The 25,677-nt window shown below is 43.4% G+C and overlaps 1 protein-coding gene across 1 annotated transcript in view; it reads left to right on the top strand.

Annotated features, from left to right (window-relative positions):
* The window catches only part of GCLC (glutamate-cysteine ligase catalytic subunit), a gene marked incomplete at both ends in the record, with an annotated part of 44,697 nt that overhangs the window by 11,140 nt on the left and 7,880 nt on the right, over window positions 1–25,677 (top strand). Inside the window, 5 exons of the mRNA XM_080700065.1 lie at window positions 12,352–12,464; window positions 13,246–13,428; window positions 19,427–19,540; window positions 21,673–21,731; window positions 21,831–21,964. Coding sequence (XP_080556191.1) covers window positions 12,352–12,464; window positions 13,246–13,428; window positions 19,427–19,540; window positions 21,673–21,731; window positions 21,831–21,964 — 603 coding nt within the window. The remainder of the gene's footprint in view (window positions 1–12,351; window positions 12,465–13,245; window positions 13,429–19,426; window positions 19,541–21,672; window positions 21,732–21,830; window positions 21,965–25,677) is intronic.

Here is a 25,677-nt window from a genome sequence, read left to right as displayed (position 1 = left end):
TACTTTCTGTTTAAAAGACTATCTCTTCTTCACTTTCAAAGTTTTACTGCCTTTATGCCTTTGTCTGGTATCAGTTGTCTATATATGATTCTGTTTTTGGACTCTGCACTATTCATGACCTATTTGTATATTTTATGCCAGTAGTACACTCTTTTGATTGCTGTAGCTTTCTAAGAAGTTAAGAGATCAAGGAGTGTTAACGTTTTAACTTTGTTCTCTTTTAAACTGGTTTGGCTCTTCTAGATACTTTTAACATTTCCACATGAATTTTAGAACCAGGTTATCAATTTCTACAAATAAAGACAGACAGGAAGGCAGGCAGGCAGGCAGGCCTCTAATGAAATTGCGTTGAATCTATAGACTAATTTGAAAAGAATTGATATCTTAACAATATTGAGTCTTCTTACTCACGAACAAGTAAATCTCTCCTTATTTGCATCTTCTTTAATTCTCTCAGCAGTATTTTGTAGCTTTCAGTGTACAGGTCCTTCATATCTTTTTTTTTAGTCAGAGCCTTGCACATGCTAGGCAAGTATTGTTAGTAATTTTTAACTGCTTCAGAATGCTCTAAACTCCATACAATTCACAAAAATCGGGAAATATATATATATATATATATATATATATATATATATATATATCCTAAAGAATTAAAGTTTTTTAGTACAAGCGTATGCCACCACACCTGGCTACCAAAAAACTTTAATTCTTTAGGCTACAATTTCCTCATCTGTAAGACTAATCAAAAAGCCCTATTATTTGATTTTGAATGTATGCTTACAGATATATTTCTTTCAACAATTTTTTAGTTCTCTTATTTATGTATTAATTTATGCACATATTTTTATGATGCTATACATTGACCTCAGAGCCTTGCACATGCTAGGCAAGTGTTGTTAATAATTTTTAACTGCTTCAGAATGCTGTAAACTCCATACAATTCACAAAAATCAGGAGATTTTATATATATATATATATATATATATATATATATATGAGAATTGGTATAATCTATTTCCTAGCTTGTCACTTATTGGGTTTCAGCATTTTCCCTGAAATGACATGCTTAAATGGGTACTGAAAAAGTAATCTAAGTATAATGCCATAGATACTGGGTTTCTAAAACAGTTTGTCTTTAACTACTTGAATTTGTTTGAGCCTTACGACTTTCCTATAATAAGCAAGGTGGCATACTTCAGAAAAGCTGATACTTTAGTTTTATTTGCATTTGTTAAAACACTAAACACTTTATTTCCATGATGGGTGACTTTTAAATTAAGAAGTATATATTAAGCATCTTCTATATATTGAGCAATTCCTATGCTAAGTCATGAAATGAAAGAACTAGGAGAAGCTCTCTGCTCTTGAAGAATTCAGTGGCTGGGTATGGGGAACAGAAGCAGTGGCGAAAGGAAGGGAGAGAGGAGGAGTTTGCTCCATTCCTGAAGATCCGCACTTCTGGTAGGATCTTGAAGAAAGGTTGAAAGGACAAGGAAAGGTCACGTGTGGTCTAAGACTGATGGTGCCCAGAGTTGAGTTGCCCTGAGTAGTGCTGCCTTGAGATGCAGTCAAGCAGGGAGTGGGAAATGGCTAGAGTTTGAGGCCAGAAAGTCAGGAATCCAGGCTGTTTAAGGTACTTTATAATAGGCTTTACTGGAAGACATGGTAATGTAAGTACAAAAATGATACAAGGATATTTCTTCTAGTTAGTTGTGGTCTTGGTGTGAAAAATGGGTTAGGAGGAGCCACTGGAGACAAGAAGCCCATGCTACAGGATGTAGTCTTTGCTAGGGGAGAAAGAAGGGGCTAGCCTAAGGCTTTAGGTAAGAATTGAGCACGTTAAAAAAAGACTTGAGGACCTACGGAGGAGTGGATGTCTCACTTGGGTTTCCAGTGTAGCTGACTCCGTAAGAATCTCTGTAGGGGTAGTTGCTGAGGAAGCTGGCCGGAATATTCTGGGGTAAAAGCCCTTTGAGTCTTCTACTCACACAGTAGAAATACCAGGTAGACAGTGAGAAGAGGGAGCTAGAGCAACATCTGAGCTGCTATGGTTTGGTGGCCCAGATAGCCCCGAGAGAGAAGTCAGCTGTGCCTCACACTCTAATAAACAGACTCTTGAGGAGTAGGACTGTGGGGTCCCGAGGAAGAACAGCGTGGAGAGCAGAGCGGAAGGCGCGAGTGCTGGAGGAGGGGGCAGCTGTGGGGAGGAATGGGAGGATGCGTGCTGACCCGGAGCCCTGGGTCTGTCGGCTGGGCAGACACCAATAGCATATCCTGAACTTAGAAAAGACTTAGGAAAGAACAAAAACTGGCTAAAATAAGTCACAAGTCCATGCATGTTTTTGTGGCTCATAGAGTCCTTGAAATCCTGATTATAATTTTTAGAAGGAAATAGATGTGCACTGTAAAAGCGTATGGTTTGGGTCATTTAGGTTTCTGTGGCTACTAAGTTGTCACTGTGATTGATACAGGGTGATGGTGGGATGGATTGAGTGTGTTAGAATGACGATCCTGAAGCTCTACTTAAAGGTTATGCTTCTTAGACGTTAAGAAGACAGGAAGCATAGAAGTAGACTCATTTTTATTGTTGTTGTTTTGTGGTGCTCAGGATTGAGCCTACGGCCTTGCAAATGCTAGGCAAGCACTCTACCACTGAACTGTATCCCAGCCCTAAGACTTTATTTCTGATACAACTTTATAGGTAACCAGAAAACTTGGCTGTCTGGATTGATGGGTCCTTAGAGAGTTCACATGGACATGGTTCTACTCGATTGAACGTCTTCACAGAACTGTTTTGTTTTCTTTGTGTGTGTCTGTTATGGTCAGGATTTGGTGGTTGAACTTTGCAATAAGTTTACTAAGAAAACCCCCAAAGCAGATGTTTCTGATTGCTCAGCTGTTCACAGAGACTGGCCATCATCTTGGTCCCCTTTCTGCCCGTGGCTGTGTTGTTGTTCTTCCTCTTCTTTGGGTTCAATTAACTCCTTTCATTTTGAACTGATGCTGATTTAGCAAATTTAGACAAAACCGTAGGTTGAGAGATTTCCTTAACCTTTTTCCTGGAAATGATTAAGAATCTGGGATGTGATTCTGCCCCATTTGGATTAAGCACAAGATATGTGAGCTAGGGTTTCTAGAATTTCACAAAGTCTTGAAGAATCTGTGAAAGCTGGCTGGCACCTCTCAGAAGTACTTAAAAAGAGTTAGGGATTGCAGCAGTTACCTTAAAACACTTGAGAGTTGACATTAAAAATAATCTCCATAAAGTATATTCTCTGAGAACTGTAAGACTCAAACAAATCAACAGAGATTATATGGATGTGTCCACTCATTTTCCTCTCTAAGGGTTCACATATGCATACAGAGCAGGTGCTTAGAAGCTGTAGTATGCCAGGCGTGGTGACGCATGCTTGTAATACTGGTTCTTGGGAGGTTGAGACAGACAGGACGATCGCAGGTTTGCAGCCAGCCTCCACTACTTAGTGAGCCCTCTACAACTTAGTGAGACCCTGTTTCAGAATAAAGAATAAAAAATAGGGCTGAGGGTGTAGTTTAGAGGTAGAACACCCCATCCTAGTACCTCAAGAAAAAAAAGAAAGAAAGCAGTGTTATTTTCCAGCACACTTTTTTTTTTTTTAAGTGTACTGCTGGGTATGGAACCCAGGGGCATTCTACCTCTGAGGTACACCCCCAGCCCTATTTTTTATTCTTTATTTTGAAGCAGGGTCTCACTGAGTGCAAAGGGCCTCCCTAATTAACTGAGGCTGTCCGAGAAACAGGATCCTCCTGTCTCAGCCTCCCAAGTACTAGGATTACAAGCATGCGCCACCACACCAGGCTTCCAACACACTTTTCAACAGCCTTGCCTGCTTGTGCTGAGCATGGGAGGGCTCTGGCCTGCTGTGGTGGTGTCAGTACTAAGGGTTATGATCTGTTGACTTTGCTGCTCGAATAGAATGAGAACTAGGAAATAAAAGTCCTCTAAGCCTGGAGTTCATGCATGTCACTCCAAGAAGCATATTTCAGGCTCTTACCCAGAGATCGCTTCCTTTATACGTAGTTCTTACAGGCTTGGCCTCCGTGTTTCTCAGCTCATGATGAACTAAAAGGGATTATTTGAGGCAAAAATAAGAGGAACCAATTCTGAAAGCCGCTGTTCCTGCAAAAAAGCAGGTCTAGATATGACCACCTCGTGTGCCTCTAAGTCTTGTTCAGTTATGTCTAAAGAAGTGAAACTGCTAATGAAGCCTGATACCCTAATAAAAAGCGAGAAGGTGCTCAGTATCTTTATTGATTTCAGAAGAGGATGTAATCAATTTTAGAAAGATTTTTGTTTTAAATAACACGGTTTGAAGAGCGCATACCTGGCTAACAAGACAGTGCACTCTTGATCTTATTGGCGCTGCAGAGAAAGCCGCATGTTTTGTTTGGTGCTAGTGTGTGAGGCGGGGAGGAGTCACAGTGTGGTGGAGTCTGGAGGTGGCCTTAGGTGGCCCTTGAGTGGCCGCTCCCTGAGGCCGAGGGAGCGGCAGTGCTGCAGGGGCGCTTCTGGAGAAATGGGCCAGTGCAGCTGCAGCCTGGTGCAGAGGGCCGGGACAAGGCAGAGGCCTGCACTGCCCTTGGAGGAGTGTCAGGTCTTGCTGACTGCAGCCCTGTCAGAGTTTCAGGGAGGGGAGTAACTTGTTCTGCTCTGGGAAGGACCCTGGGTTGCCTGACAAAATGGCTGTACCCTACTCCTTAGTAACTTTCACTTTTGACTGAGACAAGCACACCTAAAACAAGTGCTCTGCAACGGGGGTGTGTAACGGTACTTCCCTTCTTGTGAGCAACATAGCCTCATATTTCTATTCCACTCTATTAAAAAAATTCTTTCGTAATATTGATTGCAGCCCTCCGTGGAGCACTAAGGTGTTGTAACCAACCTTTGAAAAACACAAGACAGTATTCTTCCTGTCAGTTTTCACTGCCCTAGAGCTAGTGCATAATAACCAACAATATTTGTGCGGCGCTAGGTGCTTGTACTGTGTCAGGCATCTTACGTGCACTCTTCTGTGCACCGCTCCTCAGAGTAGCTATTGTCTGCATTTTACTAAAAAAATGGAAGCACCAGAACTTCCTAAGATTCACGCTGACTGCACTGCAGCATCTGCCCAGACAGGCGAGGAGGGGCAGCGCTGGGACAGTTCTCATAGGCTCCAACCAGAGATGAGACTTGGGTGGGAAGGAGAAGAAAGAATAGAGGAAGGGATTCTGCTAGTGAAGGAAGTGACCTTTTTTTTTTTTCTTTTAATGATACTGTGAGTGCATCTTGGAACCATAGATGCTGACTTCAACACTTTTCATTTCCAGATGGCCAGAGATTGTCAGTGAAATGCCAGCACTCTCAGAATGACACCATTGAATATACTTGGTAAATTTCTCGGTCCATGGAACAAATGCTAACAAGTGTAGTAATGCAACCGCAGCCTTCCCAGCTAATCTTCTGCTGGCAGGCGAGCTCTGTGAAAAGGCAGATGCAGGATGAGCCTTTATAAGAAAACCAGGCTGACCTCACTTGAGAGCTATGCAGCCTGCTCTGACCTCAGCCCAGGGCAGCAGGTAGCTGGCCCAGCCCAGAGCCCCAGGTCAGGAGCTCGGACTACCCCTGTGAGGTTTTCACCCTTTAACATGACTCCAAATACGGCAGGGAAGGAGTTTATCTAAGAGTCTAAATCTTCCTAAAGTGTTGGAAGCAGTTTAGAATTACTGTGTTAGAAGGATCTGCGGTCACATCCTGGTACAGTTCCTGAGTAGGAGCCCTGATGCTGCCTTAATGAAATGAGAGGAAGGTTTTAATTAAGTTTCTAAATTGTATAATGTTCGTGTTCTTTTGGTGATCACACAAAGCAATTTGATGTCCTACCTTTTCTGAGGCCAATTTGTGAGAAACTAACTGGTTAGGTCCAGAAATAAGGAAGGAGTGCTTTCATGAGCGTTACACATATCAGAAAATTTAAAAACGACATATGCAGAAGTATAGTCTAATGATTTTAAAAATAGCCAATGTAAATTCAGAGGCCCTGGAAAGTCTCGTGTCATCTGTAAGGCATAGAAGAGCAAGTTTCTTCAAGGATTCTCTTTGTCCATCACAAGTGCATGGGGCTAAATGCATTAGTGTCCAGGTCAAGTTAATCCCAGGGTTGTGATTTCCTTCGGGTTTTAGTCCAGTGCTGTCTGGTAAAACTTTCTGCAGTATAGAAATATTCCACTCTGCACTATTCCAGCAAGGACTAGAGAACAGAATTTTTAAATTTTTGTTTATGTTAATGAATTTAAAATAAAAATAACCACATTTTCCTAGTGGCTTCCATAACAACTTCTTGATTTACTTCTTCAGAGGTGAGCGTTTTCCCCCTTGATGAGAGTCACCAAGTTCTCTCCAGCTTCTGTTTTGTCTTTTTAAAGTCTTGAGATTTTTCACATGGGCCTCATATTACTAATCTAGGCATGTGAAGAATGTTTTCTCTGTGTGTGCCAATGTAGTGATTCAAGGAAGTTAACACCATCTAACCATATGGGAAAGTCTGATTTTTATGTAGTGTTAAATTGAGATTAACCTGTTATAAATACAAAGCCGCCTGTTCTAAGCTAAAGTCCAGTCTAACAGAAAACCAGGTCAGGGCCAGGCCATGTTTATTTTGATTTCTAAAAATTCTAAACTTTCCTGAGAAGAGCATATCATGTGTAATTTTGTGGAACGAAATGACATTTTAAAGGAGGGGGAAAAGCCTATTCTTAAAATCAGTGAATGTTTTAAGAATTTGATGTAATTTTGGACTAAACGTAAACATTGCCTTTTTGGGACATAAGGTAGTTTAACATTTCAACAGTCAATAGTTTAAACTGTTGCCCCCCCCCCGCCCCGCCCCAGCTCCACATAGAAACAAAGCACATCACAGTTTCTACTTTGTATTTACTGGTCCCTCAACCTGCTCAAATATGACCATGATATTTGTTATGCCGTTACAAATAGCTAAGTCTAACATGAGAGTCCACCTTAAGCCACATTCTGAGCCATATCAAGTTTTATTTCGTCTGTACTAAAATTTCTTACTCAGATTTCCACTGAATGTTTTGTTTTGTTTTGTTTTGTGGTACTAGGGATGGAACCCAGGAACATTCTACCTCGGAGCTACACCCCCAGCCCTATTTTTTATTCTTTTTTTTTGAAACAGGGTCTCATTGAGTTGCAAAGAGCCTCACTAAGTAGTAGCTGAGGCTGTCCGTGAACTGCTGTCTTCCTGTCTCAGTCTCTTGAATGCTGGAATTACAAGCACACACCTCCACACCCGGCTTAGTTTTCCACTGTTTTAAAGCCAGCTGTCCTTTAGATCGTGGCATGTGGGTCTTCCCTATGTGACTGTGGGTGATTTAAAAATTCAGTTAGAGCCGGGCATGGTAGCGCACGCTTTTGTTCCCAGCATTCGGAAGGCTGAGACCTGGAGGATCGTGGTTCGCAGACAGCTTCAGCTACTTACTGAGGTCCTCTGCAACTCAGTGAGACCCTGTTTCAAAATAAAGAATAAAAAATAGGGCAGGGGGTGTAGCCCGGAGGTCGAATGCCCCTGGGTTCCATCCCCAAACCCGCAAAAAAATAAAAATAAAGATTCAGTTAGCATCACTGTGGCTTGTATATTGAGGTGCTCCAAGTTCGGGTATCATGCTAAATAGTACCATCCAGCTTGATGGTTGAGAGTGCTCATACATGCTCATTAACATTTTCCTGCTAATGTTAAGGTCCTGGACCTGCACCTTAGAAGGCCTTGTACCATTGATGGGGCTCTTGTCCCAAGAGCTTCCCAGGGTGGGTCCACTCACTGCATCCCTGATGGACCTGACAGCAGCTCTACAGGGTAGTGGGTATGCTGGGTACCCTGTTGAAGATGGAATTTATGTTGAAGGATCTGTAGACCCGCATCTTTGCCTGGTTGGCCCCGTTCCAGACATCAGCATAAATTAAATGCCACTTCCTCTGGGAAGCCTTCTGATTGCCTAGACCAGGTTAGTCCCTGCTCTTACATACACACAGCTCTGTTGGTTCATTTCAAGCCCTTGTCCGGATAATCCAGCCATCTCATGTTATTGGCTGTCTCCTCAGCTACCGTGTAATTTTGAAAACAGGAGTCATATCTGTCTGGCTTTTCACAGTATTCCCAGCACCTACTCAGCACAGAGCTTTGTTGAAGGACGCAAAGACAGAATACTGGGGGGGGGGGGCAGCAAGGCATTGTGTTGGCTCTGGTTAGTCCTCCCCTTTGACTAGAACCTCAGACCCTCAGAGTGCTGTGGACTTTCGGAGTTGTAAAGAGAACGCTGGTGTCTGGGAGCAGTAGCTGATTGTAGAAGGCAAATCCAAACTCTTGTGTAGGCCAGGGAGAGAGCCGGCGGCAGGCACGGAGGAGCTGGCCTCCAACCCTAAACCTGAGTTAGGGTGCTGGGAGCCTGCCCAGCATGCCCATCTTCCCGGGCTGGCCTTTATTGGGCCCATTCTCCCCCACGCTAGAGGAGAGCTGATGGCTTTTTAAAGCAGTTCCTCTAAGTCCCTGAAGGGAGTTGCCGTCTGTGCAGTGGAGAGTAGAGCCGGTCATGGTGGGGTTTGTTTGGCTGTTTTTTCCTGCTACTTCCATGATGGTACGTTAATTACATGAAGTTAGATTAGTCACTCTGCAATCCATTTATAATGCTGCTTGGGTATATGTTTTCAGAATTGGAATTGTACATGTCTATAATGTACATAAGAGATGTTGTTGGAATTCTGGGTTTATGGCTAGTCAGGGAGTCAGTGTAGTAATCCCCCTTCTCTTGGAGGGTTATGTCCGAAGACCCCCCCAGTGGAGACTTGAAACCTTGGTAGTATTGAATCCTATATATACTGTTTTTCCTGTACACATATGTCCTTAATAAAGTTTAATTTCTTTTTGTGTGGTACTGGGGGTGGAACCCAGGGTCTTTTCTACCTCCGGCCTATACTCCCAGACCTGTTTTATATTTTATTTGGAAACGGTCTCACTAAGTTACTGAGAGCCTTACTAGTAGCCGAGGCTGGCTTTGAACCTGTGCGATCCTCCTGTCTCAGCCTCCCAAGCGCTGGGATCACAAGTGTGCACCACCATGCCCGGTCTAATAAAGTTTAATTTAAAAACAAAGTTTAATTCATAAATTAGGCATAATAAATATTTATTATGGCTAATAATAAAATTTAGAAAAATACAATGAAATAAAAGTTATTTGGCTGGTCCCTCTCAAAAGAATCTAGACAAATATTATAATTTTGAGCCTATGAGTAACCGAAACCATGGAAAGCAAACCCTCAGAAAGGAGGACCACTGAGCTGGACTCAGGGCACACACCTGTAAACCCAGTATTTGAGTGGCTGAGACAAGAAAGATTGTAGGTTCGTGGCCGGCCTCAGCAACTTAGGCCCTATTCAAACATAAAACATAAAATAGGGCTGGGGGTATATCTCGGATGTAGAACCACCTTGGGTTCAATCCTTGGTACCACACATGCAAAAAGATTAAAAAAAAAAAAAAAGGAGGACAAATGTTTGTTTTCAATCCTTGGAATTGTGGCATAGAAGAGCCTCTGTATGCCCTTTCATTATATTTTTTATTTTTGTCTGTTTTCTCTGTTGGCTGCAAAAAGGATTTATAGAATAGGGCCAAAACCCAGAAAAATAAAGTAAATCCTTGTGGCTTTAGATGTTCTGCCTTAAGAAAGCATTGTTTTCCTGAGTCACGATTTGTTATCACTCTATCTGGGTTACTGAGTCACCCTGTTTCAGCTCTAGTTTGGTTTTTAAAGATTCGGTTAATTTGAGTGCTTGTATGAACTAGAATTGGGAATAAATAGAATGTGTTAATGGCAAAGGGAGAGAAAAAACAAAAAGTAAGAAATTAAAGAACCACTTTGAAGTGCAAAGCAGAAAGATCAGGGTGACCAGAGAGGACAAGCGCTTTAGAAGGCCTTTATCTGCATATATGTTCAGGAAATTCTAAAGTTTCCAGCGGAACTTAGACCTTATCGAAAACTAAGTCTGTGTTCTTTCCTATTTGGTAAGTATGAGATGAGAGGATGATTATTTTGTATTAAGGAGAGCCTATCTTGTTAACATTTTAAATGGCATCCAATTGGCTGATATTAAAACTCAGAATAAGTGTGAGTATTTTGTCTTTTTTGTCTTTTTGCAATCTTCATGCTTTTATCATGATGATTTTGGAAAATAAGGATTTCATTTTTTTAAAAGACTAGGAAACAACAGAAGTTCTGCATGAGTCTCTCTAATGGCTATAAGAACTATTGCTTGTTCTGGAAATAGATGTAGAGATGGAATAAGCTAGGAATTGTCTCTTTATTCTTCCTCTAGGAAGCATGTTATCTGGTTAAGAAAACTGATAACACATGATGCCAGGCAAATGTGTTGCAGCCAGTGATGAAGAATGAAGTACTAAAGTCGGTTCTTTCCAGCTGGAAGAATTAGGAAGCTATGCAGATGAGCACGTGGCTCCATCCCGGGCCTTAAGGATGGGCTGATTTACCCACTTAAATCTATGGCTACAGCTTCTGTGATATAACATGAGACCCACTTTATAAAACAGACATAATCCATTTGAGAGTTTTTAAGCCAGTACTATAATTTTTCACTGCCTCGTAGCTTGAAATAATTTTAATATTCCTTACTAAGATTGGTGTCCTCTATGGTCCTTAGCAACAAAGTGTACTGGACCTTGGATCCGACAGGAATAGGTTCAGATCCCTGCCTGACATTGTGGTCTTGGGAAGCCAACTCCCCCCCACCCCCGTCTCTGTCCTCCTGTGAAATGGGTCTTCAGATCTACTTTTACATGATGGCGCTCATGATCAGGGTCCACATGTGGAAAGTCCGTGGCACACTCTTTCTCATCAGCCCATTTAAAGACGAACCCCTTTCCCATCTGGATCTTTCCACGTACTCACCCTGAGCCTTGACAAGCTTCATGTTCTGCCAGGTGTAGCGGTCCAGGAGTCAGAGCTGCAGCTCATGGGAAATGCGGGGAGCCACTGTCGATTCTGCAGCATGTTATTTTCACTCAGTTGACACTGAGTGATTGTGCTGGTGCACAGCTCGCATTTCTGATTCACTTAAGTCCGTCAAGCCTTCTGACTCATTTCTTGAACCAAAAAATTCTGATGCGAACCTGAAGTTCATCAATGAGACAAGATGACTAAGAAAGCAAATTGAATTTTTTGTTTCCTTAAACCTGCCATGCTATTTCCTGTGGTTACCAACATTTTCCCTTTTATAATTGTATTTCTTAGCTGAAGGGCAAATTAGTCTCTTAAACATCACTGTTCCTGTGATGGGATGGCTGACTCAGATGCCTTCTGAGACTGAGCAGGTACCCAAGAAAGGAATAGGTGCAGCAGGCCCGAGTGTACATCCCTGGAAGAGCAAACCTAGCATCGCGGGCCGGTTGGCCTTGGGGGCCTAGATGCCACCTCTCTTCCCCAGTCACTGCCTTTTGGTGCCTTGTACAAAGGGTACGACTTTCCAGGGTTTGCCTGAATAATTCAGTTCTATTCTTCTGTGTGTTTTATGTGCAGTCACAGATAGTGATTCCTAATCAGAGCAGCTATCATGTCTTAAAGCCTAAGATGTCATGGAGAACAAAACCAAGTTTAGTTGAACTCTGTCCAGAAAAGACTTACTTTAGTATGTAACTCAGATTTTACCAGAATTCCACCAAGTATTGTTATCGATGTGCCCTCTCCCCCCTGCATTGTATATTTTATGCCATTTCAGGGCAGAGACATGTTCTTATGTTTTTTGTGATAAACTAAATTATCAGAACCCCTAAATTAGCTTTTCCACACTGTGGGACTTGTAGTGGGACTCTGACAAAATCTGCAGTGAGTGCAATCAGCCTGCCTGGACCAGACTCCAGACGAGCTGAGCTGTCGTAAACCTGTCGAGAAGTAAATTTTAAAATGCCAGTTTAGAGTGTGTCGGCTTTGAAGCGCATTTATTGTGAAGGAGATTTTGTCAAAGTGGGCATCTTGGCCTTTCTCGGAGATCCTGAGTAGAATGGGGGAAGAGAGAATAGATGAATGAGTTCTCTATTCTCACACAGCGTCACTCTGGACCGATCGTCTTCTGCAAGTTCACATTTTATGCAAATGTGCCCTTATTAGATGTGTACTGTAGGCAAATGTGACTGGCTCTAGTTACTGTGAATCCTTTCCAACATTCACGTTTCCCTGCCTTTGTTTCTAAAGGTCGTGCTGAGCACAAGTCTGGAAAATGTTAATCTTCCTCACCTTTCTTCTCAATAGGTGGAATACATGTTGGTATCTTTTGATCATGAAAATAAGAAAGTCCAGTTGGTCCTGTCCGGAGAAGATGTTCTTGAAACTCTACAAGAGAAGGGGGAAAGGACAAACCCAAAGTAAGTTGATGCACTGAAGGCTTGATTTAGTGTTTCTGTAACTGCTAGAGCTAAGACAATCTTTTCTCAAATTTAAAAAGGACAGGATAGCATAGCAGTTAAGAACACAGGCTCTGGTTCCAGGTTGCCAGGTTCAAATATTCCTCTCCTGAATAGCTGAGCTGACCTTGGGCAAGCTACTTGCTACTTAATCTGTCTGTGCCTCAGCCTCTTCATCTGTGAAGTGGAGATAATAACAATACTTACTTCTGAGGTGCTAAGATTAAGTACGTTAATATAGCCAAACAGCACAGCCAGCTAAATGTAAGGTCTGTTTGCTATTTTTAAGCATTTTATTAAAGAAACGCATTGCTGAAACAATTGGGGTCACACACCGTGGTGCCAGATGAGGCATGCAGGTGGGTTTGTTTGGCTGTCATGATATCTTTAAAATATTTCTTTATTTAAGAGCACAGGGGGGCGAGGGCGGGCATTTTCTTGCCCATCTCCTCCCCCAGTGCAGGGAAGCCATAACAAGCTTAGGCCCAGCACTGAACGCAGGCCCTCAAGGCCTTCCTGCAGAGAGGACTAACTGTCCCAGTGAACGAGTTCCCTGTGTATGTTTTTGGCTACTTATAAATATTTTATAAATGCCTTTTAATCCTCAGGTAGTTGAAGAGTTATAGAAAATTAACATCCTTTTAAAGGACTTTTTAGCTTTGTTAAATTGAAAACTTAAAAACTTCTAAAAAAGTAGACCACAGCAAAAGAACAAGATGGAACTAAAGCTGTTTTTCCATAGCCATCCTACCCTTTGGAGACCAGAGTATGGGAGTTACATGATTGAGGGGACGCCTGGACAGCCCTATGGAGGAACCATGTCCGAGTTCAACACAGTCGAGGACAACATGAGAAAACGCCGGCAGGAGGCTACTTCCGTATTAGAGGAAAACCAGGCTCTGTGCACAATAACGTCATTTCCCAGGTTAGTTCCTATGGTGATGCGACCTAGCAGGTGCATCGGAATTGTAAGTTATTAAGAGAACAAGTCGCCACCTGAGTCCTTCCCCCTCTAATTCTCATACTTCACAGACGGCTCGTACTTAGGTGCTGCATTTGGTAGACTTCTTAGAGCCGCGCAGCAGTTGCATGGTGGCGGCCATGCTGAGCCTGTGCCCCACGTGGGAGCTCGGGAGGAGAGAGCGTAGGAACAGCACCGTGACTGGCAGCGTGAGGAAGCACGTGTCTGCCGAGCAGGTCTGAGGCCCTGTGACTGACTGTCGTGGCTGCTCTCTCATGCACTTTGAAAAACGAGCATTTGCCCGCTAGCATGTATCAAGGTGCTCTGGCTCTGGAAACCAAGTGTTCTCAGCTCTGAGGAGATGAGCATACTTTTACAGCCTGACAGTACCAGCACAGACACGTCGACTTCATGATTGGGTAGAACTCTGGGTGTGTGTGTGTGTGTGTGTGTGTGTGTGTGTGTGTACGTATGTACGTCTTGGGGATTGAACCCAGGGGTATTCTACCTCTGAGTCACACTCCCAGTCCCATTCCCCTTTCTAAAATTTGAAACAGGGTCTTGCTAAGCAGGTGACAGTCTTGCTAAGTTGCTGAGCCTGGCCTCGAACCTGCGATCCTCCTGTCTCAACCTCTCAGGTTACTGAGATTACAGACATGCTCCACCACACCCAGCTTTAGAACTGCATTTTTACAGTGTTTAATAGGTAGGATGCTTAATGCACTCCATCTAAACTGAAAGCCTATCACAGAGGTACTGGAGCACATCAGGGCCGCCTGGGCCCCACTGTACTGGGGTACCTGTCAGCTGTGAACAGGAGGAGCCGCTAGGGGATGCTGTGCTGAGAAGATGTAGGGTTTGTCATAAAATCTAGTCACCACCAGAAATACCTAAAGGTAAATATAAATAGTGAAATTATGTTCTCACCTTAGAAAAGGTACCTGAATACTCTGCCTGTTAAGCATAGCACCTCTGTGTAAGAATGCAGTTCTGTCTAATCATAAACCTCACTTATCTGTGTTAGATATCGGTCTGATTGTGAAAGTATGCTCTTCTCAAAGTTTAAAAGAGCTTGGGGGTTAGTTTCCATAGCCTAGAACACTTTGAACTGTTTTTTTTTTTTTGACCTTTTTTTTTCTTTTGATAATGTCTGTAATGAACACAGGCATTCTGAGATGTACAACTGCTCTGAGAAGGACATTTAAATGAGAATTTTGTGTTTTATTTCTTTATTTATTTCTTTTTGTCTGTCTGTCTGTTTTTGAGATGGAGTCTCGAATGCCTAGACTCCAGTGCTCTTCCAGCCTTGCTAAGACTTCAGGCACCGGCCTGCATTTTGTCCAGCAGGGAAAATTTTTTTTTTTTTCAGATCTCCATTGTTACTTTAAATACAGAAGTTGTAACTTAAGTCAGTCATCAAATACCTAAAGGATAGATGCAGAGCACACACCTGTAACCCCAGCTGATTGGGAGGTTGAGGCGGGAGGAGTGCAGGGTTTTTTTGCAGGTCTGGGGATAGAACTCAGGGGCATTTGAGTTCTACCAAGCTATACCCCCTGCCCTATTTTTTATCCTTTATTTTGAAACAGAGTCTCACTAGTTGCAAAGGGCCTCACTGAGTAGCTGAGGTTGTCTGTGAACCATGATCTACCCGTCTCAGCCTCCCAAATGCTGGGATTACAAGCGTGCACCACTACGCCCAGCTAGGAGTGCAGGTTTAAGGCTACCTTGGGCAATTTAGCAAGATCCTGTTTCAAAACAAACAAAACTGCTTAGAGAAGTATCTCTTTTTCTTTTTCTTTCTTTTCTTTTTTTTTTTTTTTTTTTTTTTTTGCAGAACTGGGGATGGAACCTGGGGCATTCTACTTCTGAGCTATACCCCTGCCCTATTTTTTATTCTTTATTTTGAAACAGAGTCTCACTGAGTTGCAGAGTGCCTCACTAAGTAGCTGAGGCTGTCTGCGAACCGTGATCCTCCTGTCTCAGCCTCCCGAGTGCTGGGATTACAAGTGTGCACCACCATGCCCAGCTGAGAAGTATCTTATCTTTTATTTTTTTTTGGTGATTCTTTCATTCCATGGCATCCTCTTTTCCACCAGAATTAAAAATGCCCAGCTGGGTGAAGGTGTTCTGGTGTGTGTTGGCATTGTCCTCCGGCCTGATGCCTTTGGTTTAGGCCCTGAGCGCCTGCTCCATGAGTATGGGCATGCCGTCACGAGTGGGAACAGGCTTTGCTCTGTGGGAATGGGGCAAGACAATGACCAGACCCCACACATGTGATGGGTGTGAGGGGAGACATAGAGCCCAAGTGTGGTGTGGCTGCCGGTGGCCTCTGGGGTGGAGGAGGGAAGGCTTCTTTAGGAGGATGGATGGAGTGATCCTCAGAGCTCTAGGAGGGGTTTCACAGTAGTGAGGAGCAGGGGAATGTCCCAGGGAGAGGGAAGGACATATACCCAGGTCCTGAGACAAGCCAGGAAAGCCCAAGCCTACTGGGAACCAGAAGAAAGCAAGGTAGCTGGTGTGGCCAGGAGCCTGCGGATGAAGTGCACGTGTGGGTGGAGGCTGGGCAGGGGGTTGGTGTGCCAGATTCAGGTAACCAAAAACTTTGGGGGGTACTGGGGATTAAACCCAGGAGCATTCTACCTCTGGGCCATATCCCCAGCCCTTTTTTTTGATTATTTGGAATCATTTTCTCCCTAAGTTGCAGAGGACCTCACTAAGTTGCTGAGGCTGCCCATGAGCCTGTGATCCTCCTATCTCAGCCTCCCAAGTACTGGGATTATAGGTGCGCACCTAACCAAGGATTTTGATTGTTATCCTGAAAGTATGAGGAGGCCTTGGGGAGGGGGGTGGGGGATCCCTCACCAGGGCTGTGACTTGGGAGTTACTGTGGAAGCAGAGTCAAGGGGCCCAGCTGGGAATAGACAGGTGGCCTGTGCGAGGGTGATGGGGAGGAATACAGTGGATTGGTCAAAGAGGCAAAATCAGCCAGTGGATGGGGGAGAAAAGATGTCAGGGCTCTTGCCATAGATCAGATTAAAAGGTGGCAAAATACAACTATTTTGTTTTACATTTGAAAATTTAAGGATATGTAACTCTTTGTTTACTCTGCGGTAGCCCAGGGTGCTCTACCACTAAACTACATCCCCAGACATTTTTGAGACTGAGTCTTGAACTTACGAGGTTTTTGCATCAGCTTTCCAAGTAGTTGGGATGATAGGTGGTGGCTATTTTTTCCAGGCCACAAAATAAAGTATTTTGTTAAACCCTATCATGTCTCTTACCTTAATTGAGAATGGCTCTATTTGGGGGGTGGGGGGCGTTTGCCCTTCTAAAAAGGATGTAGCTTTTTTTTTTTTTAATTGGGTACTGGGAATTGAACCCAGTGACATTTTACCTCCAAACTACCCCCCAGCCCTATTTTTTATTCTTTATTTTGAAACAGGGTCTCACTAAATTGTGGAGGGCCTCACTAAGTAGCTGAGGCTGTCCACAAACTCGGATCCTCCTGTCTTAGCCTCCCAACTTCTGGGATTACAAGCATGCGCCAACACACCCGGCTAGGTTTAGCTTCTTATGTCACTGCAAAGGGATAATTGAGACATAGGTTTTAGTCTACAAATCTGTAATTTTTTTAACCTAGTCATATGTATTAGAATGGGAGGATATTCTTGGACTTACAAACAAAACAAGAATAATTTTCATTGGATTAGTTCATAGAAACCTCCCCTTACATGGACAGTAAATGAAAAAGTTTTATTATATTACAGGATAAAGCAAGAAAGGAATGTTTTAAGTTTAAACAAAATGATCTCTCTGCAAAGAGGCAAAGCTCTGTACTGTGGAATTAGTCCAGCACGGCAGTCGTGTGATTGTTTAAATTAAACTTAAAATGAAATGAACATTCCAGCTGCTCGGTCACACGGGCCTCATTTCAGCCACTGTGGCTGGTGGCTGCCACACTGGTTTGGACAGCACAGATCTTAAACATTTCCTTCATTGAAGAAAGTGCTGCTGGACACAGTGACCTAGCAGAAGGCAGTGCCATCTGCTTCAGGTATCTGAACTGAGTGCCAACTCTGGCACAGGTGCATTCCCAAGCTCTTCCTCTACCCTGCCGGTTAGCAAGGAGTCCCCTAGACTGAGTCCGTCACTGTCCTAAAGAACTTCTTCTAAAGTTGCAGGCTCATAGTAAATGATGCACACAGCTGCAGGAAAGCCCAGGGTCCCTCAGAGCTGGGAAATGCTTCCCAGATAAGAGCAGCAACTCCTGCAGTTAGAGGGTACTTCACTCTATGGAAGGTGGGGTTGAGAACAAAATGTGGTCTGGTCTTGGCCCTCAAGCCATTGGTCTCAAGCCTCTCTCCTTTGGTTAGTCTTTGTCCCCTTGACCACTTAATGTTGACCTTACAATTCCCACTACTTGGAAGAATGGGTGGCCTAATGCAAATCAGGTAGAATTTGAGCTTTACCTAGGGACAAACTTGGAGCCTCAATTTTCTCTGCTGGAATTAGAGCCTTTCTTGAGGTTAAGTAAGATAAGAGGGTTGGATTTCAGACTTTGAGGTGTAACGAGTGAGATGGAGAGCCAAGCCGCCAGTGGGTTCTTGTTCTTAGCTAATTTTAGGGGGGGAAATAGCCAGAGCTATACTGCTGCAAACTTAAGCAATTTTTATTACAAAGGCAGAAAGAAGGGACAGATTTGTGTGTGTGTATGTGGTACTGAGGGTGGAACATGTGCTTTTCTACCTCCGGGCTATCCTCCCAGACCTATTTTATACTTTATTTGGAAACAGGGTCTCACTAAGTTGCTGAGAGCCTCACTAAGTAGCTGAGGCTGGCTTCGAACCTGTGCGATCCTCCTGTGTCAGCCTCCCAATTGCTGGGATTACAAGTGTGTGCCGCCACACCCGGCAGGGACAGAATTATTAAAGCACTAGATCAGAGGGACGAAGTAGTGGAGTGCCTTGAAAATAAGGCACTGAAGTTTTTTTGAACATAGAACAGTTTTTATAGATTCGTTTTCTCCCCATCTTGCTTAACCAATAGTCTTTCTCTCTGCTCCTGAACAACTAGGTGTGGCCCACCCGTTATCTCATGCAAGTCCTTGTTAGACCTCGATGTGTTAACCAAGCCTGGAGTCCCTTGGTATCTGCCCTCCATGAGGAAGGCCTGTGCCGTCCTCCATGTCCTTGGGAATTCTAGCCTATCTGCCAGAAGTTATTTATTATGTAAACTTGTGTTTAAAATCTGAAGGCTCTAGGCTACAACTCTTTTGTATACTTGCTAATAACTTTTGGTGAGGGGAACTCTGCATTATGACAAGCTGCCTCAGTGCCTGGCAGCACCCAGGCCCTTACTATTCTTTACATTTTGAAATTAATACCAAAGCAATTTTCCAATACCAGCACATTCCCCATCACAAGGGCTCTCTGGGGTAGTTGGGGACACCAGAGACACTGCCTAACCTTGAGGGATTTCTGAGGGGGCCCTGCAGAGGCAGAGACCAGGAGACCCCATGCAGGTTCACAGGAGGCCTGCCAAGAGTGTGGGGCAGTGGTGGTGGAATGCAGGCTCAAAAGGTAACTTGAGAGTATATAGCTAGTGAAGAAGTGCAGCAGAAAAGCCGAGCAGGGGAACACCTGTAACCCATGACAACACATCACCCAGGAAGTCACTCTGCCCAGTTCTCAGAGGACCCTGAGCTCATGCTGTGTAGATGGTGAGTGCATGAGGCTGATGGTAATCTCTGGGCTCGCAGAGGAAGATCCTAACGCAAAGGACAAAGCCCAGGAGGTGGCTGTAAAGAGTCCCAATACTTCCGGCTTGTACACACAAAACCTGTGCTCTGAAGGGGATGTTGGAAGTGAGATGTTTTTAACACATGGAAATCATGGCAAGATTATGGGCAGTGAGTTCCTGGAAACCAATCCCATCTGTTTAGTTCTTCCATTTGTTGCAGATTAGGCTGTCCTGGGTTCACACTGCCCGAGTACAAACCCAACCCAGTCGAAGGAGGAGCTTCCAAGTCCCTCTTCTTTCCAGATGAAGCAATAAACAAGCACCCTCGCTTCAGGTGAGCATGGCTCTGTTGAATAGCCCACTCAGCTCTCTGCCGTCTTGAGAAAGGGTCATTTGGCCCGGGAGTCCTCTTGGAGCATTGACTGAATTCTGGCTCCTTTCCTAAGTAACGGTGGAAGACGGCGCCCATACGCTCGTGCCCCGGGAGCCCGAGGCTCCCTGATGGTTGCTTCTTGCATCCAGATTTGATTTATTCATTTCCTATGTCATCTTAATGTCATTTGTTTAGCCACTGTCCTCTTTAACGAGCAGATTCTTCTCAGCCGCAGTTCTCTATAATCATCTCTTTTGGGAAGTTTCTCCTTATTTATTCCTACTATTTTCTTTCTTTCTCCTTTCTTTCTTTCTTTCTTTCTTTCTTTTGTTCTTTCTTTCGTTCTTTCTTTTTTGTGGTACTGGGGTTCCTGGAAACCCTCCTACCTCTGGGCTACACTCCCAGACCTATTTTATACTTTTTTTTTTTTTTTTTTTTGGTGGTACTGGGGTTCCTGGAAGCCCTTCTACCTCTGGGCTACACTCCCAGACCTATTTTATACTTTTTTTTTTTTTTTGGTGGTACTGGGGTTCCTGGAAGCCCTTCTACCTCTGGGCTACACTCCCAGACCCATTTTTACATTTTTATTTGGAAATAGGGTCTCCTAAGCCAGCGCGCGCGGCTGGCTTCGAACCTGCGCGATCCTCCTGTCTCTGCCTCCCAAGCGCGGGGATTACAAGCGTGCGCCACCACGCCCGGCTACTTTTTTTATTTGGAAACAGGGTCTCCTAAGTCAGCACAGCTGGCTTCAAACCTGCGCGATCCTCCTGTCTCCACCTCTCAGGCGCGGGGATGACAAGCGTGCGCCACCACGCCCGGCTATTTCCCCCCTTTCTAAGTTCCCACCGGTATCTGATCTCCTCATTCCATATAGCATGGCAGTGAGGTGAGGCGTGTACAGCACCGGTGTGTGTAAGGTGGTGGGGACGCTCTTGCTTTGTTAATAAACTTGTAGGTCTGTTAGTTAGTAATGACATCTTTCTTTCTTTGTGCAGGAGGGGGCAGGGTGCTGGGAATCCATCCCTGGTCTTCACACACACTGAGCCCACCCCAGCCCTTTGTGGTTTCATTCTTGGGTTTTAAGCTGCCTCGGGGACTGCACAGTCCTCCGGGCCTTGACTTTGCACCTTGAGTGCTATTCATATACCCTAGACCAAGCTTGGCCCCTGACCTAGAGTTAGGGGCACCGTCACTTCTCATTGTCCACCCCTTTAGCATGTCCACACCTGCTAAGTGTATATAGTCTTTTTTGGGGGGTCATGAAGATTTATAAACATAATACCCAACTTCAAGTGTTGTCATGTGTTTAACGAGAAATAAAATTGGTCATCTGCAAGAAAAGATAGCCTGTGACAGGTGTCAAAAGATGGTAGCACCAGAGACCCCCTTGGAGAAAGGCAAGGACCTCTGACTGAGGGCACCACCACAGGCTGCAGAGAGGGGCTTTACGCTGACTCGACCACAGCACTGTCCAGAAGAAGTGCAGCGCAGGCCACAAGTGTAATCGTGAATTTTCTAGTAGCCACAGTAAAATTAAAAATTGAGCATAATTTTACAATATGTTTTACTTAACCTACTATATCCAAAATATTATTTCAATGTGTAGTAATATTTCTAAATTATTGATAAAATTCTTACTTTCCCTTTTGTTCTACGTTTTAAAAAAACTAGTGTTTTACTCTCATAGCATTTTTAAATTAGGGCCAGCCCCATTTCAAACCCTTGGTTGGCGGCCATGGAGAGCCAGGTGCTGCTGTGTTCCACAGCACGGGTCTGGAGGAGAAGTGTTAACTGCTGTGGAATGGGGAAGGGAGGAGTGAAATGTGGGGCTCAGAGATGCCGGGGGACAGAGAGCCTCAGAAGCACAGGGGCCAGCAGGGAGAGAGCGGCCCTGCCAAGCAAGCGCCGAGGGATCAGCAGGCAAGCCTTCTTTCAGAAAGCCCCGCAGACTGTCTTGACACGTACGCGTTTTCTGTAGCGTTGTCTTAGAGGTTAGTTTGAGGTAGTATTTCATTCTGATTGTCTGTATATGGTCTTCTTTTACGTGGTGGACCTTAGGTAACCAATTTATGACATCTGGTTGTCTGTTTTAGCACCCTAACAAGAAATATCCGGCATAGGAGAGGAGAAAAGGTTGTCATCAATGTACCAAGTAAGTCTACAGAGAGGAGGGTGGAGAGATGTGTTGAGTTGTTTTTTCCTTGACTTTTCTCACCATTTCTTTTCTTTTTTCCTCCTAATTAAAACACAGTATTTAAGGACAAGAACACGCCATCGCCATTTATAGAAACCTTTCCTGAGGATGACGAGGCAGCTAAGGCCTCTAAAGCAGATCACATTTACATGGATGCCATGGGGTTTGGGATGGGAAACTGCTGTCTTCAGGTATTGTTCACACAGCCAGAGGGAGGGCAGCCTCCTGGCCCACTTATTCTCTTCATATGTGTGTTTCTTGTTTTTAAAATCACATCTTAATCCAGTTGAAATGGCAACTGTGTGCCTTTCTGAAAAGCAGAGACATTATTTTAGAGAATTTATTTGAAACTGTCTCCAGACAAAGAATTCCAGAGTCTATAGTTCACCTCAAAGGTATATAGTTGTTAATTAACTGCAAACGTAGAGAATCCATAGTCTCCATTCTCCTTACATGCCTATTTTTACTGCCATCTAGTGGCAGGCTAGTGAGGTGGTTAAACGTGCTCAGATTTCTTATTTCTGAAAATGAGCCGTGAGGGAAATACTCTAGTAAATTTGTGATCCTGGGGAAAGGTTGTTTGGACATAAAATTTTTATATTTGTACAAAGTCATCTAGCAGTATAAAAAGAGTAAATATTTAGCAGCCTGTGTTTGCATTGGCCCTGGCTAAGTTACACGGGAGGTAAAATTGCCCTTCTCTGTTTTCTGGTTTAAAATGTTTTCTGGGTTTGATTGAATTACTGATGCCCCTGGCAGTGATTGTGCTCGGGCTCACCCTTCACGTCGCGGGGGAGTGGAGCCCACTGCACCAGGGCCTGCAGGCGGCGTGGGCACTGCCTCCGCCTCGGCGCCGCGTCCTGCAGGCCCTTCGCTTCTTTAGACTGTTTCCAGTTGAAAGGAGGGCGTATGTTAACGCCCCTTCTAGATCTTACACTAAGCTGATGTTTATTTCCTTGCATATATGAACAGAAATAATTTGTTTTAAGCCTTAATTTGAGTAAAATCACGGTGTAACAGGAGTACAAGTTGTACAAAACATGAACTTTCAAGTTGAGAATTTCAAATTAAGGGAAGAGGTGAGGATGTACCCTGCTGTCCACGCAGATCTTCTCCAGTTGTAATGGCTTCAGCTGAGTAGTCCCTGGGGATCGGGAGCAAAGCCTGGCCCCGCGCAGGGCCCGTCTTCAGCGCGGTACAGACGCGCGTCTTCTCACATATGCACCTCCAGCCTGTTTATCCTTAAAACCATGTGTAATCCAAATGGAATGTCCGAGTCAGATTTTCCCATGCTGATTTTGTTTAAATAACATGTCCAAGCATGGAGTTTTTTCCTTTATTTTCCTGCCATTTGTAGATAGTATAAGATATATGGCTTTCAAACAAAAAGGCCAGCAAGTTTCCTTATAAATGGTCACACTTAATTTAAAAATAGAGATCCTTTGAGTTTTAACTGCATATCTGCTTTTCTATCTTAATTATAAACATTTCTAGAGTGAACCATTAAGCTCCAGCACTTACAGTGCTGGCTTTAAAATTGTGTAAGTGCTTCCAGGGTACCAAGTGATTTTTTTTTTTTTTTTTGGTTTAATATTAAACCAGAGTGTTCAACCAAGGACAGTGCAAGTGCTCTACTATAGTTCCAAGGGGTATTCTTCTGAAACACTGTATTTGTATGAGTAAATGAGTCCTAATGGTAGGCGATATTGTTTATGATGATATATAATCTCTCCAATTTAAGCTTTGTCAAGAGGTTAATATTTTTTCTTTCTTTCTTTCTTTCTTTTTTTTTTTTTGTGGGTCTGGGGATGGAACCCAGGGGCATTTGATCTCCGAGACACCCCCTGCCCTATTTTTTTTTTTTTTTTTTGGTGGTACTAGGGTTCCTGGAAACCCTTCTACCTCTGGGCTACACTTCCAGACCTATTTTATACTTTTTATTTGGAAACAGAATCTCCTGCGCCAGCACAGCTGGCTTCAGACCTGCATGATTCTCCTGTCTCTGCCTCCCAAGCGTGGGGATTACAAGCATGCGCCACCACGCCCAGCCCCTGCCGTATTTTTTATTCTTTTATTTTGAAACAGGGTCTCACTGAGTTGCGGAGGGCCTCACTAAGTAGCTGAGGCTGTCTGTGAACTGCGATCCTCTGGTCTCAGCCTCCCAAATGCTGGGATTACAAGCGTGTGCCACCATGCCTGGCTAATATTTGTTTCTTAATGATATGTCTAGTTTCAGTAATGTACTTAACGAACAAAGATAATGTAAAGTATGTGGCAAATGAGATGAATCCTACAAAGAGCTACAGAAACCCCTGCTTTGTAACTCTTACATGAAATAGTAGAAGCTTTATTATAGTAAAGCAAAAAAAAAAAAAAATAGATTCACAGGTAATTTGTGTGTGGTGGCAAGTTCAGGAATTGCATCCAGGGACATTGTATCTCCAAGCTGTAGCTCTTTTTATTTTTTTATTTCTAAACAGGCTCAGGTTGAGTTGCTGAGGCTGACCTCAACCTGGGCTCCTCCTTTCTTAACCTTCCAAGTACTGAGTTACAGGTGTGAACCACCATGCCTGGCTTTAAAATTAATTTTTAAAATTATTTTTTTAATTTTGGGGGGATAGCACTGGTTGAACCTAGGGACATTCTACCTCCAAGCTATACCCCCAGCACTATATTTTTTAAATTACTTTGAAACAGGGTCTCACTAAGTTGCAGAGGGCCTCACTAAGTAGTTGAGTCTGGCTACAAACCTGCGATCCTTCTGTTTCAGCCTCTCAAGCACTGGGATTGCAAGAGTGTGCCACCATGACCGGCTCCAAAAGTAATTTTTTAAAATTAATAGAAGCCTCAGTGTACAAAACAAAAAAAGCATTTTAGATATATTCAAATTCTTTCCTCTTTGGGGGCCTCTAGGAATCATTGAATAAGCAGTAAGTTCACAACATGGTAGTCTTTTCCCACATAATAAAATCTTTTTTTTTTTTTTTTTTTTTTGGTGGTGGTACTGGAGGTGGAACCCAGAGGCTTTCTACCTCCAGGCTATACTCCCAGACCTTTTTTATATTTTATTTGGAAACAGGGTCTCACTAAGTTGCTGAGAGCCTCACTAAGTAGCTGAGGCTGGCTTCAAACCTGTGCGATCCTCCTGCCTCAGCCTCCCAAGCGTGGGGATTACAAGCATGCGCCACCACGCCCAGTAAAATCATATGGTTTTAAAACTGAGTACTAGACAAATTTTAAATATCTTGTCAAAGCTCTTCCTTTAATGTTTATCCTAGTATCTATGAAATATTTTAAATGTTTATCATAGTGTCTTTAAAATAAAAAAAGTATCTTCTCTTCCCTTCAGTATACTCTATTAATCTAATACTTGTTGAGCACAAAGTAGGTGAATGCAAAACAGATCCACCTGGAACTTACATTTCAGCAGTGGGGTTACAACAGATAAATACATAATTACTCTGCTTGCCGTTCTCATCTTCTTACTTTATGTTTTTAATCCATACTACACACCAATTGATTTCCAAGTTTTCATTCCTTTGTTCTAGTGATTATCAGTGACCTAATTGTCAGTTTTAACCTTTTAAACTGTTTCCTTGATATCTATAGTACAGCTCTTCTCCATATTGAATTAAGCTGTAAGGGATAGTTAATCTTTGAATTGAAATATAGTGCCAACTTAAGCATTGACATAAAAATTTAAAAACTTTCTGGGAAGGTAATGACACTAAATTGGTGTTTTTCTGTAGTCGTGACATTGACATGAAGTGTAGCTATAATTCAGGAGATATTCTTGTGAGTGTCACACAACGTGGTCTGCTGTTTTGAAGCCAAGTGGAGACGCAGTTAAAACCACTAGAGCAGGTTTAGAAGGTTAAGAGTAAACACACTCATTTAGCTGCTA

The sequence above is a fragment of the Muscardinus avellanarius genome (genome assembly GCF_963383645.1).
Source record: "Muscardinus avellanarius genome assembly, chromosome: 8".
NCBI classification, from domain to species: domain Eukaryota; kingdom Metazoa; phylum Chordata; class Mammalia; order Rodentia; family Gliridae; genus Muscardinus; species Muscardinus avellanarius.
Note: the sequence above shows the minus strand (reverse complement) of the source record. Positions and strands in the feature narration are given on the sequence as shown.